At 39.7% G+C, this 17,681-nt stretch overlaps 1 protein-coding gene across 3 annotated transcripts in view; it reads left to right on the top strand.

Moving 5' to 3' along the window:
* The window catches only part of LOC144532596 (neurexin-1a), a 272,440-nt gene that overhangs the window by 113,737 nt on the left and 141,022 nt on the right, over positions 1–17,681 (top strand). For all 3 annotated transcript variants that reach the window (XM_078273444.1, XM_078273443.1, XM_078273445.1), the window contains exons 9-13: positions 4,459–4,662; positions 6,922–6,948; positions 14,516–14,638; positions 15,464–15,845; positions 17,148–17,338. In XM_078273444.1, coding sequence (XP_078129570.1) covers positions 4,459–4,662; positions 6,922–6,948; positions 14,516–14,638; positions 15,464–15,845; positions 17,148–17,338 — 927 coding nt within the window. The remainder of the gene's footprint in view (positions 1–4,458; positions 4,663–6,921; positions 6,949–14,515; positions 14,639–15,463; positions 15,846–17,147; positions 17,339–17,681) is intronic.

Below are 17,681 nucleotides of genomic sequence, written 5' to 3'. Positions count from 1 at the left end.
TCCCAACACTCAAGGGTCTTCTGGCGTCTTGGCTCCTTTGTCCGACTCTTAGTTTCTGGCTGTCTCTGCTCTTATACGAGACTGGCATCGGCGAGAGTGTGGGTGGGAGCAGTGGTATGGAGGATGGGCCCTGGTGTGCTGCCAGCTGTTTTGATGGCTCCAGATTGCCTCTGCACTGGTAGGATGAAGCAGGCACCAGCAGGCCAAGGAGCTGTCAAAAGAATTACCCCAGCTCTCACTTATCCATGCATGGTGTACCACCCGGTGGCAAAATACAGCTACTGCATATGGCAGAGGAGGAGGATGACAACGAGTGGAAGGAACAGGAGGTGGAGCTTCGGAAGAGAACCACAGAGTTATTCACCCTATTTTGAGAGATTGTAATTAAGCAGACAAAGCAATTTTCCCCCTTGCATCCCAAATGTCTTCCCCTTCATTGTTCCTCTAGTTGCTAATTAGCCCAAATATTAGTCTTGCAGTGCGAGGCTAAGGCCCCCTCCCAGATGGTGTAGTAGGTGCCTTGCAGCACATGCACATATTCCCTAATGAGATATGACATGCTGGATTCCAACACTGACAGCACCTGCATTATATCACATGGACAATGGCTGCAGATGGATGTTTACTTAAAGATACCTGCAATGAATGAAGCTAGAAGCTGAAGAATCAATATACAGATCGATACACAAGTATACTCAAGTATACTGTACACCACATGTGCTAGACACACATACATATGACTTGCTGATGTATGCACGTCAGTAGAGGCTTTGTCCTGCTTTTACCTGCTCACCAGCAGGGATTTTATGAGCTTGAAATCTTCCTTGTTTTGTTGTGAAATATAGTAGTCCTACAATATATGTAATTCTTATGGAATATTGCAATACAGCATTGCCATGAGCTTTAATAGGTAGCGGATATCATGCTCTAAAACAGTCCACAATGGCAAAATCTACAACTTGAATGGAAAACATAATACCATTATTAAAATTAGTATAACTATAGAAAAACTGGTTCTTTGAGCACATTTATTGCTTTTCAGAGCATAAATCCATGTGCCATTGGCCCGAAGCTAAAGGCAAGAGGTGCAGAATGTTATTGCATAATTGTGAAATGCCCTCAAAGGGGAATATGACTGAGTTTTAGCATTAAAACAAGATTTAGCCATGCCCTTTGACAGCACACTGTGTGTTAGTCACCATTCACCACTCTTGAATATAGTAACAAATTAGAGAGAACTGGTCATCTCATGCGAAGTTTAAGATGTACATTACAGCTCTTGATTCCTGGTTTCTACAGCTTCTTATAATAGGCCCTGTTAAGGGAACTTTGATAGCAGAGAAAAGGCTGAAGATTAACTTTTAAATCATTAAACCTACTGGTAATTGTCCTTTAATAGTCTCAATGGCTGAAGAACCTAATTCACACATGCTAAATCTTTACCATCTTGGCTGTTGCATGTATTCCTGACAGCAAAGCTGAAGTCGCAGATTCCACCACTCCTAACGGACACTGATCCATTTTCTATCCTTGCTCTCATTTCGTTGCCCCAATGAAGTCGCAGTATGGACAGTCACAGGGCAGCAGATGTGAGGTTGGCCTCTGATGATGCTGTTTTCTTTCTGTAGAGAGAATAGTTTCGCTGTCTCTGGAAATCCACTCAGCTGGCAGGTTGTTTTCACACATTTAATAGCAGCAACTCTATTATTTGGATTATGTATTCTAAGATACTCAAAGCTGCGGTTAAAAAGACATGAGAGCATGAGCATGATAATTATTTATGATATTTCAGAGCCATGGAAATATTTTCCAAAAGCCTTTGGCAGGTGTTTTCTAGCAAATTCTGAATTGGATTGGGCCTGGCACCTTAATAATAATAATGTTGTATTTTCTTTACAAAACAGAAAATTAATGTTTGGTTTAGTTTTGGTATGCTCCATCTACCCTCTGACAGCCTCCTGTTGGGTCGACACAGACAGAAGCTCCAGCTTCCTCTCAATTTATTTTGATATTAAACATGGGAGTGCCATTAAAAATGCCTGGGCTTCCAGGATTGGATTTTTGACAGCTGCTCACTTTGCATTAAGTAATGATTCCCTCACAAGTAGAGCCTGACCGATATTTTGACGGGACGATATTATCGGCCGATATTAGTCATTTTCCAAACTATCGGTATCAGCATTTATAATGGCCGATAAATGAATATTTGAAAAAACAAAATAAAAATGGACGAAACACCCTTCAACCATGTTATGAGTGTTGGCGTTGCATAGTTTGTCCACCAGAGGGCACTCTAGAATGTTGGCTACACAATGATTTTTTTTTGTTGTTGTTGTGTTTTTGTTCAAAGGACTTTAAGTTTCATATCTTAAGTTTGTATTTTTAGACATTTTATTTATCAGAACTTTAATACATTTTGATGTTCCTCTGTTCTGTTGTGACAATAAAACAAACATGTTTATTTTTAACCTGCATTATCATATTATTTTAGTGAGGACTCATAAATAACTACAAATAACTAATGTTAGGGAAATCTGTTTATGTTTTGTTATGCGTTTCTGGATTTTATATTTTATATCGACCGATATATCGGAAATCACCAAATATTTGTATCGATATCGGCCTTAAAAATCCTTTATCGGTCGGGCTCAACTCACAAGTCATTCTTCATACTTTCATATCTATCTGGACTTTGCTTATTTGTGACATTTTAGACAACCTTCTATATGAATTTCAGGAGATGCGACATCTTGAGTGACATGCAATATTTACTTTTTAATTAATTTGATCTATTCGGTCTGAAAGAAATCAAGATTATTCATATGAGTCAAATGTTCTTTATTTATACGAGATGTTGCAAATGTACATCACATTACTTTCTTCTCACTTTATATAGCATAGTTACATACCGAGAATAAGTCAAACACTTGAGCTACTGAAATGCTCTCATGTGCTAGCTAATATTGCTGTGACAATTATTTTTAAGTATTAGGATCTTCCTTCATTTTTCCTGGCTTCTGCTTACAGTGTCTAAAAGCAGCTCTTTGCTTTAGCTCCCTGGCAGGAAGCAGACAGTTTAGCAGCGAAAACTCATTTGTCACACGCCCCTGTCATCTGCTGCATACCCCAGGAGGGCGTGGAGATATTGGATTTGGGTGAGGAATGTGACGGAGTCATCCCAGGGGATGGATGTGACATTGGCTCTGTGTGACGAGGAAGTGGTGATGAGGAGGTGTATGTACATCGGTACCCTATCGCTCCCACCACTCTCCATCTCCCGTCCCTCCAACTTGTCTTCTATCTGTCGCAGCACTGCAGCTGCAGTAATGGCTTTGTTATTAGGTTATGGTTTAGTTACACTACCGGAAATGCTGTTACAACCCCCTGCCAGCATTAAACAATCTCCCCTGCATTTCTCCAGACGGCTGCCTAATGCTTTGAGTAAATGCAGTCACTCTGAGCAGAAGCTCAATATTCAAGGTTCACAGACTATTACAATGCTGTCGCCGTTTGTGTTTTTTTCCACCGTCAATATCAATTTGTCCTTTTGTAGTATGTCACTATTAAATTGCAGATTCAAAAAATGGTGGATGCAAGGCTGCCACTTGTTCTCTAGTAAAACATTAACTCTTCACTTTGTATTGATGGACTTACCTATAGTAACATTTTTGTTTGTCATGATGTGTTTTTTTGTTTCTACTTACTCTGTGTTGTCTATGATGGAGGCCGCCGCCACCTAAATTGGCACAGAGAAGACAGGACTCAGACTTTAAAGGGAGTGTGGGTAGCTGTCAGCTGTAGTACATGGTGTAATGCAATGCTAGACTTTTGACAAGTCTTTACACACTGCTCTTGCATGACATATTTGTATACATGCCATTTAGGAGATACTTGCTAAGTGAGTTTTGAATTGACCCATTGGTTTTATATTGCATTTTGTAATTTTAGTAGCCTAGTTGGATTTGTCTGCAGTCAGAATGCCTTGGGATGTCCTATATCAGTGAGACACAGTCTTCTCTAACAAACCTGCAAAGCACGTCTGAGAAACACACCCAGAGACACTCCTGGAAACCTATAGTCCCTGTGTTTGTCAACGTCATGCTTTAATCAGTCCTCTATGTAACTGGATGCTGGATGACAAGTTAGTGCAGGCTGCTAGGCTCACTCACTGCAAAGCTAGTATTTCAGTAGAGGTATATGGGTGCATTTGTCCAACAGACACATAACAGGCTTTCTCTCTGTGTGTTTGGTGACCTCCAAATCACAGAGCTGTATTTGAGTATATATTAAATATTATGTATGTCTCCACCCCTGATGTATGACTTTCATCAAGATTAAAATTCACAACATTAAATTATATACACAAATAGGACATAATTAAAAGCTGAACTGACTTAAATCTGCTACACTCCATTTTACCGATCACTCATCTTGTTTTCCTCCTTATTCTCTCTCCAGAGGCGACCATCCTCAGCTACGACGGCAGTAAGTTTATGAAGGTCCAGCTGCCAGTGGTGATGCACACAGAAGCCGAAGATGTGTCTCTGCGCTTCCGCTCCCAGCGAGCCTTTGGCATCCTAATAGCCACCACATCTAGGGAGTCTGCTGACACCCTGCGTCTTGAGCTGGAGAGCGGCCGCGTCCGACTGACTGTCAATTTAGGTAACGCCTCGGACATACACCGACTGCAGCAGCAACGTCATGTGTCATATACACACACTCTCTCTCTCTCACACATATGCCTACACCATATACATATTTTGAATAGAGGGAGAAGGTGTAAAGACTTTCAATGCCAAAAGTCTGCGGCTCTCCGCTCACTGCCAGTTGAGCACACAGCTGCTGTTGCCCAGCAGGGAATGCTCGCTGCCCACTCCCATCAGCTAACCTCTGATCAACATCCATACTTCTCTAAAGGGAATTGCTCTTACAGCCCACATACTGCTGTATTCTTTCCTGTTGTTTCTTTTGAAATCATCCTGTTATCATTCATATGAGGGAGCTAATAATTCCTCTGAGGATGAGTATATTTATAATATCAGAACTCCACTCATATTGGTTACTTAATATGATGCAGCCCTTAGTTGTGAGTTATGGCCAACCAATGCCCTGCAATCATTTGTTCACCTATGCACCTGATTGCACATAAATAAATCCACCCCCACCACAGCCTACAGCAAAAAGAAAATTGGGGACAAAATGAAAGAGTCTGTGTGAGTATGTGTGCTTATTTGCTCAGGAAAGAATCCAATGATGCCTGTGAAAAGTTTGATATCTCTCAAACAGAGCAATGCCACACAAATGATAGTCATCTATTTCTTTTTTCCACTGGCTAAACATAAATGGGCTCCCTAAGCGGTGCTGTTTAGCGGTGCATACAAAGTAGACAGTCTGTGTCTGCTGTCAACCACAAGGAAGCATGTGTCCCACCACGAAAGACAACAGCGCCACACACTGACAGGGCTGACAAGTCAGATCATTGCGACTACAAAAACATGCCCTCTGATGAAAACAGGTCACCATGTTCTGTTTTCTTTTGAATTATCTTTGACACATTTTAGAGTTTTGGAGTTTGTCCCCAGCCATCAGCGCTTGAAGCCTGTCTCCCCCGGTCCCTCCTTCAAATAGCAGAGCATTCCCTGTAAGGGTAGGCTAGTGTTGGTCTCTGGCCGTTTGCGACCACTTTTCTGCTGTGGTTGACAACACACGACAGGCAGGGCCAAATGGGGAGGGGAGGGAGTTCGATCTGGGTCACCTTTCTTAGAGCGAGACATGAGCTTAGCCTTAGGAAACAGAGAGGTAAAAAAAACGATACAGAAATAGTGTCAATCAGTATGGCTTTGTGCGAGAGCTGTTGTGGTAGGATCAAGACAATTTGTTACCAGCTAAATAAAATAATAGCAGTTAGCAGTGCTGCCTCTACTAGTCTTCACTGGTGGAAGAAGTATTCCGATATTTTACTTTAAGTAGAGGTAACAATACCACTACTCATTGCAAGTCCTTTCAAATTTGTTTTCAACAGACTTCCATATAAGATAGAATTTATTATGGATCATTACTAATACATTAAATAGTAGTAGCATTCCAATGCCACACCTGGTCGAGGTAGAGCTAAATTCTACCTACTGTTTATACTGTTTGTACTGCATTGGGGAGTAAAAGTAGCAATACAACAGTGTAGAGAAAGTAAACGTTTTGCCTTCAAAATGTTAATTAATTTAAAGTCAAAAGTCAAAGGACTCATTCAAATGTGCAGAATGCCCCATACTTTTAGAGTGTTGGAGTGATGATTATCATTGAGGCATTAACATGTGAGCAGTATTTAATGCTGGTCGGTGGAGCTAGTTTCACCTACTTAACTACATAAATCTATACTGTAACAGTGCACCATATTTAATAATGGTCGTATGTTTTCTTTTTATGTAAAATGAGAATCTGAACAACAACTAACTATAGCAGTCTTATTAATGTAGCAGATTAAAAAGTAAAATGTTTGCCTCATTAAAATGTAGTGAGGTATAAAAGTAGAATAAAACGGAATAGCCTCCTCCTGGCCCTGTTTGACCCTGACCAAAATCTGATGCTCTCATACTGTGTAGAAGATCATATCCTATAACAGTAATCTCCTAGCATGCAACATGTAAAACATTTTGTTTGGCTACATGGAAAAACAAATAACTTAACCTCAGCTCTCATGATTTTCGGTTCTACATTGCTGTAAACCATGTTGGGCTTCTCTGGCACAACTACACTGCAGAGCTTTTACAAGCTCACTGCAGCTCAGGGCCATGGGTGAGAGCATCAGTGGACGGACAGTGTCCGTGTGTGTGTCCCCAGAGGGGTGGACTGTATGCTTTAATGATGTCTGCAGCTGTAACGTTGAAAGATGAATTTATCTCTCATCTATTCTTCCCCATCTAGATTGTATCAGGATTAACTGTACCTCCAGTAAGTTACTGTTCACATTTCTTCTTCTTCTCTAACGCTTACTGTTTCTGGACATTCATGCTTTATTCTCTTGAAGTGTTTAAATGTTTAAAATGTCTACTCTGCAGCCATTATATGATCCTGACATTTAAATATCCAAAAGCTAAGGCAATGGGAATTCAATCAGTGCACTGAAATATATCTGACTTGCACCTTATATTGATATTTTATCATATCGAGTCCAAGAGCTACGGGTGCATAAGAAATGCCTGGAGGTGTTGTGTCAGCTGTCCAGGAGAATGATGAGCAGTGGGGAGGAGGTGGAGGGAGGCTTGAATTAATGACAAATCAAGATATGGCAGTCAGCTGCTTTTCTGCACCCTGAGTTGTTTCTAATTAACAAATCTTTTCACTCATGAATTCAAGGCTGATATAAAACGCATGCTTTGAAAGTGCAGGTATTTTAGACATGCACGATTTCCCTGTCTCCCCCTCACAATTCTTTTTTTTTTCTACTTTCACGCCAGTTGTAAATTGATGAGGCCATTCAAGGCACAGAGGAAATACAGAGTGTGATTTTATTATTCTCATTAACCTGCCTCACAGAGCAGAAAGAAAGGGATGAAGAGGGAGAGAGAGAGAATAGATCTTGTTGTGGGATTCATGGTGGATAGGGAGTGATAGTGAATATCTGTGTGTGTGTGTGTGTGTGTGTGTGTGTGTGTGTGTGTGTGTGTCAACAAAGAGGTTACATTGCAATATTTTGGGAGGTAAATATCCGTGACATTTATTATTCAGGAACAGTGATGAATTAATGATTACTTCTCTGTATTCATAATATGTGAGCCTTCTAACTGTCCAATGATGCTCAAGTGACAGAGAACACTTTCAGTATCAGTAAATACCAATAAAAATTAGACCGTTTAAGCTCTATAATAGAGTGCCAGTGTCACAAAATGTATAAGGACACACTGTTCTCTCTGAAAACCAGAGTGTTAGATCTTTGTGTGTAAAGTGTTACAGTATTTGAAGGTCATTGCCTGATGAGAAGCGGATACTTGCACAACAAACGCCTCCACACAATAACACATGATGTGATCTCTAGACATGCTTCTGTGAGCCAGCCCTTCTTAGCACCTTTCTAAATGCTAAATAGCATTGTTCATGCATCTTGGATTGCATCCCTTGTTTGTGTATGCAAATAAAAAAGCTCTAAGCTCTAATTCCTCCCTCTAATGCTTTAAAAGGTCATTCTTGGTTCATGAGGATAGTGTGAATACTCTGTGAATACATGGACTCCAGTGGTTGTTATACTAATATTTGCCAAACATTTGACTGATTACTTTATTTCTATTTTTAGTTCTTCCCTTTTTGCCACTAATATGTTCCAATTCCATTTAGTTGCATGCATTGTTTAGCTAAAATAGATACTGAACTGAAAATAGATGTAGAACTGGTGGAAGGTAAATTGTGGCTTTGGTAACTAGCATCAAAGTGTATAGTGTAAAGCAGTGTGTGTTAATAGGCTGGATGATTTCACATGGCACAGGCTGTGGGAAGAATGCAAAATGAAAAATTACCATACAGCACTGGCCTTTTTTTGTACATTTAAATAATGTTATGCTTACATTTATATTGGTATGAATTCTGTTTGTTTTATTAGTGCAGTGCATCTTTAGTTTCCATAAAAATAATAGTTTAGAGATGACACTGTACAATATCGTCACATTTCAAGAATTATAATATTCTGTTGTTTCCACACATAACTACTTATAATTCAAAGAGAAAATATTTTGATTCCATCAACATTTAATATTATACTAAAGGGAAAGCTAATGTTTAAGTAAAATAGAGGGGAAAAGCAGGAAACGGCAGGCCTTTCTTCAATAGATCCAGACCTAATTGTGTCATAAGAAAATGTTTAATTGAAGTTCTTGAAAAGAACTGTGCTAAGCCAGTGCATTTCCACTTATGAATAGTTGGCGTTTAATTCATTTTTTCTAGGTTTTTATTTTTGTCCTCTTTTTTTCTGTGTTAATTAATGTATCTTGTCAGGCGCTGCAGCTCCGGTCAGCTCGATGGATGAAACATTTCAGCACCGATTTAAAGAGCACATCACTGTCAATTAGAGACCTAGGCTCCCTGGGGCTGTCCAGAGCTGTCTGAAGAAAACACTGCCACTTTGACTTAAACACTGTTAACAGGCACTGAGTGACAACAAACTAAAAATATCTTGTGACAGATTGGCTTCTTTTTTTGACATTGTGGTCTTCTATTATTCATTAACTTGAACTGCAGGATAATCACAATTCACAGTGAAGCCATGATGCAGTGATGAGGGCAACTTTATGTAATTATTCTCCCCATGACCTTCGGCAACATCTCGAGGCAGTTTTTCTCTCATAATGCATCTTTTCCATTCTTATTTAGTGTGAAAGAACTGCGGGAGATCCTTTTTACATGGATATTACACCGCATGTTAGAAAAGAGAGGTTGATTCAAAGAGAAGATGAGAGGTTGATTCAAAGAGAGGATGCATAGGAGGTGAGATGTGTGAGGTGTACATAACCGCTGCCTGCAACGCTGAATAATTACATATAATGCTATTATTACTTAGCACTTACAATGTTATAATGTATATATTGAAAAGACAATGTTAATTAAAATTGCATTTTGCTCGGTCTTTTTCATTGTACAAATCAGTGGTTACAGTGGCCCTCACAAGTTTATGAACCCGTGCTAAAGTTGACTAAAAAGAAGAAGAAAAAAATCATCTTTTGGAAATTGATCTTAATTCCTTAGTGACTGTTCATTATTTAATTATAGGAACACCAGAAGAGTTCTGGGATCTTAAGTGAAATCAGACCCGACCCCCCTTTCATCAGCGTTAAATTTTGGCCATCCCTTCAAGATGATTGGAAGAAAAGGGATGACTCTTCTCATCAACCTATTGTATTAGCTTGCGATTAGCAAAGACGTAAAGTTTCCATTGACTTTCTACAGCCATGCCTTACGTGTCGAAACCTCTGCAGTCTCATCTGACGTATCATACTCCTCTGTTATGGTTTGGTGGCCATTTCAGTAGATTTACTCTCTAACATTGTTGTGGAAACACAATAATCATGGAAACTAAATGCACACGTCATGCATTACTGCATTATTTCAAATACTAAGTTATTCATCTAGTAAACTAGTATTCACATGAAATAAAACAATAAAACATTGAGACCATTCAGCAAAACATACTGGGTAATTCAACACTGATTGCTATGGACTCGTCACTAGGCGTAAGCTGAACATTATCCAAAACTCAATTTCTCAGATGAGCGTCAATTTGGGAGCTTGCATGTTACCACTTCTTCCTTCTCAAATGCCTTGAAAAGGCTGTCGTTTGCACATTTTCACAAATAATCACAAATAATCACAAATAATCACCGGGACCGAAAGGATATACCTCCCGTCTCTTGCACTCCCGGCTGCCGGCTGGTGCTGTCTGCGGCCCGAGTTTCGGCTTTTCAAAAATAAAAACTTGCGTCTGGTAAGCTATGTTTCCGTACAGTGTTTTGGATGTTTTTGAACTAAGCAGTACGGCAATCATGCTCATGAATAAAATTATGTTTTCAGCAGATGTCTTAGTTACAACACGATTGAGCTAGCAAAGCATTTTTGTGTTTATATGTGCGAGAGGGATTTATTCAGTTTGGGTAATCCCACGGTCTCTAAAGCTACAGGTCTGGCTGACTAAACAGGGAGGGATCCATCTGCTAGCGATAGGGACGGAGACTGAGAGAGCTACATGGAGCTACATGGATAAATATGCACCAAACAAGCCATTTTGAAATTTTGCTCTACTTATGAATACAAAAGTTGGGTGACCCTTCCCCGTAGACAAAAAAACAATTGGATGACCCTCCCCTCAACAAAGAATAAAAAGACATGACCCTCCCCTATTTTCCTCCGGTGGTCCATTCCATAAATACCGAACGGTCCCTTAATTAAAAAAATGTGGAATAATCCAACCTTTAAGGACACCAATTGTCCTTGTGAATGAATAATAAATAAATAAATGTTCTTCCTTAAAATACAGGGGGCATAAGTAAGTACACCCCTATGTTAAATTCCCATAGAGGCAGGCAGATTTTTATTTTTAAAGGCCAGTTATTTCATGGATCCAGGATACTATGCATCCTGATAAAGTTCCCTTGGCCTTTGGAATTAAAATAGCCCCACATCATCACATACCCTTCACCATACCTAGAGATTGGCATGATTTTATTTCAGTTAACCTAATATCTGGTTTGATTTGCATTGAGAGATGATTTTATGGAAAGTACCCCATGCCAATCTCTAGGTATGGTGAAGGGTATGTGATGGTGTGGATATGTGTGTTATTTATATATATATATATATATATATATATAATGGCATGCCGCTTTAGGAAATTATTGATATATTTGAAGTTTGAATATATTGACTGAAAGTGTAAATCTATGGAATGAATTCTATTCTTTCCATATATTCAGACTTTCAGTCAATATATTCAAGGTTCATTTCATATATTCAAACTTCAAATATATATAATAATTTCATTTACTGTGTGTGTGTGTGTGTGTGTGTGTGTGTGTGTGTATAGTATATATATATATATATATATATATATATATATATATATATATATATCTCATACTATATTTCTGTACCTTTCTGCACCAGTATAATCTTGAATACCCAGTGTGCTTGAAATGTGCTTGAAATTAATGAGCAATTATGAGGATGTTCTTTATGGTTGCACTGCATTATTTTGATAACGAGGCTACATGTAATTAGTTTGATAAAGAGGCTAACATGTTGGCTCAGTGGTCCTTGTAACAAACTTTAAATTAAAAACTAACATCCCCCAAAGTTCCAGCATGCTGAGGGACTTTCCTGTCAAGGCAGCAGGTAGTTAACATGACGTCATCATGCCATTGTTGCAAAAATAAAAATACTCTAATCTCAGTAGTGTGATGGCAGTTAGAAGAAAGAAGAAGAAAACCTTTTATTAATGGCCACATACAATCCCACAGTACAATGTAGTGAAATTCAATCTCTGCATTTAACCCATTCTACGTATTAGGAGCAGTAGGCAGCTACATACAGCATCTGGGGAGCAACTTGGGGTTCAGTGTCTTGCTCATGGACACTTTGACATGTGTGGCCGGAGGAACTACCAATCTTGGGGTTGAGAGGCGACCCACTCTACTTCTGAACCACAGCCACCCGTCAGTTAGATTGAGCCGTGTTCAAAACAACCTTTCAACATGTTCAGTATTGAGCAGTCTCAGTTTATAGAACAAACAAATGTAAACGCAAATTGCCAGAAACTGCAGATTAGTATTGATTGTAATCACTCATTGTTTCAACAAAACTATTTAACCTCTGCATGCTTCAACAATGGTGTTTCAGTTAGCAAGGCATTGATTGGACAAGCAGGTCTGCTAGCATTGTAGCCTGCTAAAGCTTTTCCTACTTTGTTCTCTGGTTTTAATGTCTGTCTGTGTTGACGGTAATCCAGCAGTAGCGGCCTGCCGCTTGGTCAGCGGGTTCCTCCACCTGGGTGAGTCACAGTGTTGGGGCAGGCTGCGTCAGTATCTGGCCTGTCATCCAGCTAGCCAGAGCTGATTGACTGGATAATCACATCTTCTCATGCTGCCCTTTGCCACACTTCTCCAATCACCCCTTGTGTCTGAAGTCAATGAGGCAGGGAGAGATCACTGTAAGATCCATCACTGCAGATAGATCACCATCAGTGAGGGCACAAGAGAGGGCTGGACGCGGCAGACAGTGGACTAAAGGACCTTAATGTCCAGCCGGCAGCTGCTGGTTTGGTCCAGACTGCACTCCAGGCATAAACCCAGGCCCTACAGTAGTGAAAGTTGTGCAGGAATGTGCTCCTTAATACGATTGACCTGTTTTCCCCTTTCCTTTCTTTCCTCCTTGGAGAGCAACAAGGACAGGATGATGGAAGGCAAAGACCAAGCATGCTTTCAAGTCCAACTCTATCCCATTATTTCATATCTCTCCTCTTTAATCCCTCGCCAGTCGTCTGGTTTCAATCCTGCCCCGGTGTTTAGTGCTTACAAAGCAGAACTGTGCCTCAGAGATTGAGTGTGTCCCAGTACTTTGGCACCCTCATATTTGCATACACAGTGCATTGGGGCTTTGAAGTTTGCAGGAAAGAAGGAAATAAATAGCCATTAATGGGTGCAGGGGAATGAAGATGACACCCATCTCAAATACTCCCCACAGTGGGCAAGGAATGCCCAGCCTGGGGATTTTAATACTGTCTTCATTGGCCTGTTTGGTTATGTGCGCCCAGCAGGGAAACATCAGAGCAATATGGCAATTCAAAGATGCTCTAAGACAGAGGCTGCGTGAAAAAAAATAATGTTTTTCCTCAATTGGACCAATGTTGGATTTCCAAATGCAGAAGTGTATCTTCTGAAAGACTTTCTTAATCTGCTCATGAAATCACAGAGATTTGGTGCAGTCACTCTGATTATCTGTGATTCTTAATTAGATCATCTCTACTTTAGATTTTTGGCACTGTGATTCTATGTGACATCTCCATTGCTGCCCGCTAGCTGTGACACACTTTATTCAATGTTAATATGCTGGTTTCAGGACTCAGTGAAGGAATGGTTATGAGATATGAAGTATTGCTATTAGTTAAATGTTAAACAGTTCCAATGGTCATTTTGTATTATTTATGGATTTTATGAGCGTGCATTAAAGTTAATAATAGAATGTGTGTCGTTTCTATAGTGTTACTGACAAGATCAGCTACCTGCTCCTTTTCCAAAACACCCATTTATTTTCAAGGGTGCTGATAAAAATCACATTCTGTATTTCCTGTTTGTTTTTTTTAAATAACTGGATTTCCATGGACAATAGCCTGTTTGTTTTGCTGTTAAGGGGTTCTTTTCACCACCATGGGCACTGCTCCCATTATGCAAGTATTTATTTACACATCACTATTTCATGTCGTGTGGTGGACATGAGAGAAATCAAATACTGGGTCGCACTGTCGTGGGTAAAAAAGATGGAGACTGATGTTCAGTTGTTTAGTGCCTTGCTCCGTCGTGGCCTTTTGGTAGTTACATGCTGCCACCAAGTGGCATTATAGGAAAGGAGAAATGTTACAAGATATAAGAGACATCATGAAAATACCAATTATGCCTTGTTTCTTTAGACACTATACATTTACAGCAAAACAGTTAGTGTAAATATTGTTGGTAATCACAGTAATGTGACATCATGATTTCCACCTCCCTCCTTTTGGTTTGAGAAAATGGAGTTCAGTGAAAATTCAGAAATGTAATGCCCTATCTAATGGTGCGATCATTACAGCAAATGCAAGTCAGAATGATGTTTTTATGGACCATTAACTATGTTTACCTTAATGTTTTTTTTCTGTTGCTGTCAAACTACTTAACTCATCCACTCTGTCCTCCTTTCAATCTCCCCTTTTCTATCTCTCAGCCTGTCTTTAATGTGTGTGATTCGCATGCATGTATGTGTGTTAACCGCTATTTGGACTGTCCTGCAGGCAAAGGTCCAGAGACTATTTTTGCGGGTCAGAATCTGAACGATAATGAGTGGCACACAGTACGAGTGTTCAGGAGGGGCAAGAATTTGAAACTGACCGTAGATGATCTGCAGCCTGTGGAAGGTACTTCTCATCCTCTGTTCCTCTGACAGAATCCTAATATTCTCCTCTAAGCTTAAATTAGCTGTAACATTTGTTTGGGCTCTCAGATTCTAGGTAAGACACAATCTCTAGTAATGTATTATTCTGTACTGGTGTGGCAGGTTCGATGTTTTGCTCATTTTTTTGCTCATTCATTTGTCTTTCTGAAAGAGTGCATTAGTGATGCTCTCATATCCATTTTGGACAAAATATTCATTTTTGTTGCTGTTTGAAAATCATCAAAAAAATGTTAACAAACTGTCCTAACAGACTGGTGTTAGATGTCTAAATGTCTAAAGATGGCTGCAAAATTTAATAATAAGCAACAATGTGCTGAATGTGGTCATTGTGGTGGAATGGTACAAATTTAAGTTAATGTTACTGTTCATATTTTATCAAAACTATGTAGATTGTCTGTGGGACTTGTTTACCTGAAGCAGTTGGGAAAGGGTATTTAGACATACAGTGTCCTGTAGAACATATTGCAACACTGTATTGCCCAATATACAACCTCAAGAAAACTGTTTTATGACTAATTCACAATTTACTCAGAAAACAAAACTTAAAGACAACACTTTTGTTTTGAGAGTTGCGTCTCGCATTATGCTTACACAGTTTAAAGGAAATGATTCTCAGGTGCCAATGTAATTTCTTTATATTTGAATTATTAGATTTCTTTAACATCATATGGTTTCTGTTTTCATTATTTAGAGGATTTGCAGTTGACCCTTCAATTGTAAATCATAGTTTCTTCAATTGTTGTATACCCCCAATAACATCCCCTCTCCCTCCCTCTGCTGATCAAAGGTCAAATGGCAGGTGACCACACCCAACTGGAGTTCCATAACATTGAGACGGGCATTGTGACAGAGAAGCGCTTCATGTCCATGGTGCCGTCCAACTTCATTGGCCACCTCCAGAGCCTCTCCTTCAATGGCATGGCCTACATAGACCTCTGTAAAAACGGTGACATTGATTACTGTGAGCTCAAAGCCATGATTGGCTTCAAGAACATCATTGCCGACCCGGTCACCTTCAAGTCGCGCTCCAGCTATGTGACCCTCACTACTTTGCAGGCCTACTACTCCATGCACCTTTTCTTTCAGTTTAAAACCACCTCCTCCGATGGCCTCATCCTGTTTAACAGTGGGGATGGAAATGACTTCATCGTGGTGGAGCTGGTCAAAGGGTAAGTGGATGCAAAAACTTTGACCAACTATTATCTCATATATTTACAGTAGGTGTAGTCACTTTTACTTTTGTTACATCTCCAAGTGCTTTAACTCGGCTTTAACTGGGCTTTTTTTTAGACCGTAAAGTGGCAAACCACAAGATATTTTGTTCTTAAAATTCTAGTTCTAGTTCTTCTTAAATTAATGCATTTTTGGTGGAGGAGTTATCGCTGTAGTGTTTTGCGCAGTCTTGCTGTGAGATAACTTGTCAAACAACAATGTTGCCAGTACTCTTTTGGGGAGTTCAGAAATAAGTTTGATTTGGCGTGGGTGGCTCTGTTGTTTTGGTTTATATGAGGTAGCTGCTCATGCCAGAGTAACTACGCAGCTCTGCTCATTGCACACACATCACTTCATTTGTAGGGCAGACCTACCTGCCGTCAGGTTTAAAGACCAGCGACACTGTGTTGAATTAGTTTTATATTAGTGTATCAAGATGGTTATTTATGTAAGAATCTCCAAATTAATAGATTATTATTTTAATAATGCAGCACTTCATAGTATGAGACGGTTTCTAAACAGAATATAATTTTTGACAGCTTTTTATGCCATTACTATGGGTATTCAAATTCTTTTCTTATCACCTCTATGCCAGCATATTTACTGAAAGAGCTGTCGGCTATTACTGTTCTTTTTAATCTTCACGACGGCCCAACAAATACCCAACATAAAAGGGAATCAACTACACAAGGGTGCATTTCTTATTGCTCAAATGCAGCTATAAAATGACCTTCTTTTAAGTAATGCCTGAAGTTATGGTACTATTCAATGTGCTAAACATTAAAGTCATACATTTGAATACAAATGAGCATGTAAATCATAAATTGCCTTTAACCAAAGAATTTAAGAACAATTTGTTCAGCACAGCCTACAACCTTTTGTTTATGCTGCAACCTGCCAATTATTTAGCTCTTTTTTAGACAGCTGCACTTTCTGATACTGTCATGTCTGCACATTTGAACGCACAGGCACACAACAAACACACTCTTGCTCCAGTTTTCAGAGGTTTATTACACTTTTCTAATTGTTCTACTGCTTGATTTTATTGATCTTGTTATAATTAATGCATTTGTCTGTTAAGCACTTGATGACAAATATGGGAGCAAAAGCTCTGTAAATAAACTGGACTTGAATAAATATTTGCATATTTTTGGATTTTGGAAACGCCTACAAAGCTTTTTTCATGATGCCATGCCTTCATGTGCTTCCTCTCCCATCCATGGTTACATCCACTCATGTTGTTAAATATCTGGTTCCAGTTACCTGCACTATGTGTCTGACTTGGGAAATGGAGCCCACTTGATCAAAGGCAACTCAAACAAGCCCCTGAACGACAACCACTGGCACAATGTTGTAATCTCCAGGGACGCCAACAACCTCCACACTGTCAAGATTGATACCAAGATCACCACACAGACGACCACAGGAGCCAAAAACCTGGACCTGAAGGGTGCGTAGGCATAGTGAATTTATATATTTAGGGGCCCAGTCTGCAAGAACCGGCAGTAGCAAAGCTACGCTGTTTGCACAGCAGGGCTGTAGAACCCTATTGTTTTTCTACTGATTATTCATCATCATTATTCTTCTCCGCCTAAAACTCCGACTACAGCCTAAACCGTACATGGTGGGGGGTTGCCATTTTCAGGACTGGTCCCAAACTCTGCAAGGACCTCAGGCGCAACAATTGACCCACTTCCACCACTAGGTGGCGCTATAGCAGAAAAAACGCGTTTGGCCCTATAACTCCCACACCGTACAGCGGACATTCAAAAACCATACATCCCCTCGTTCGC

This window comes from Sander vitreus, chromosome 17 (assembly GCF_031162955.1).
Source record: "Sander vitreus isolate 19-12246 chromosome 17, sanVit1, whole genome shotgun sequence".
NCBI classification, from domain to species: domain Eukaryota; kingdom Metazoa; phylum Chordata; class Actinopteri; order Perciformes; family Percidae; genus Sander; species Sander vitreus.
The sequence above is the reverse complement of the archived record's forward strand: the minus strand, read 5'-3'. Positions and strand labels throughout refer to the sequence as shown.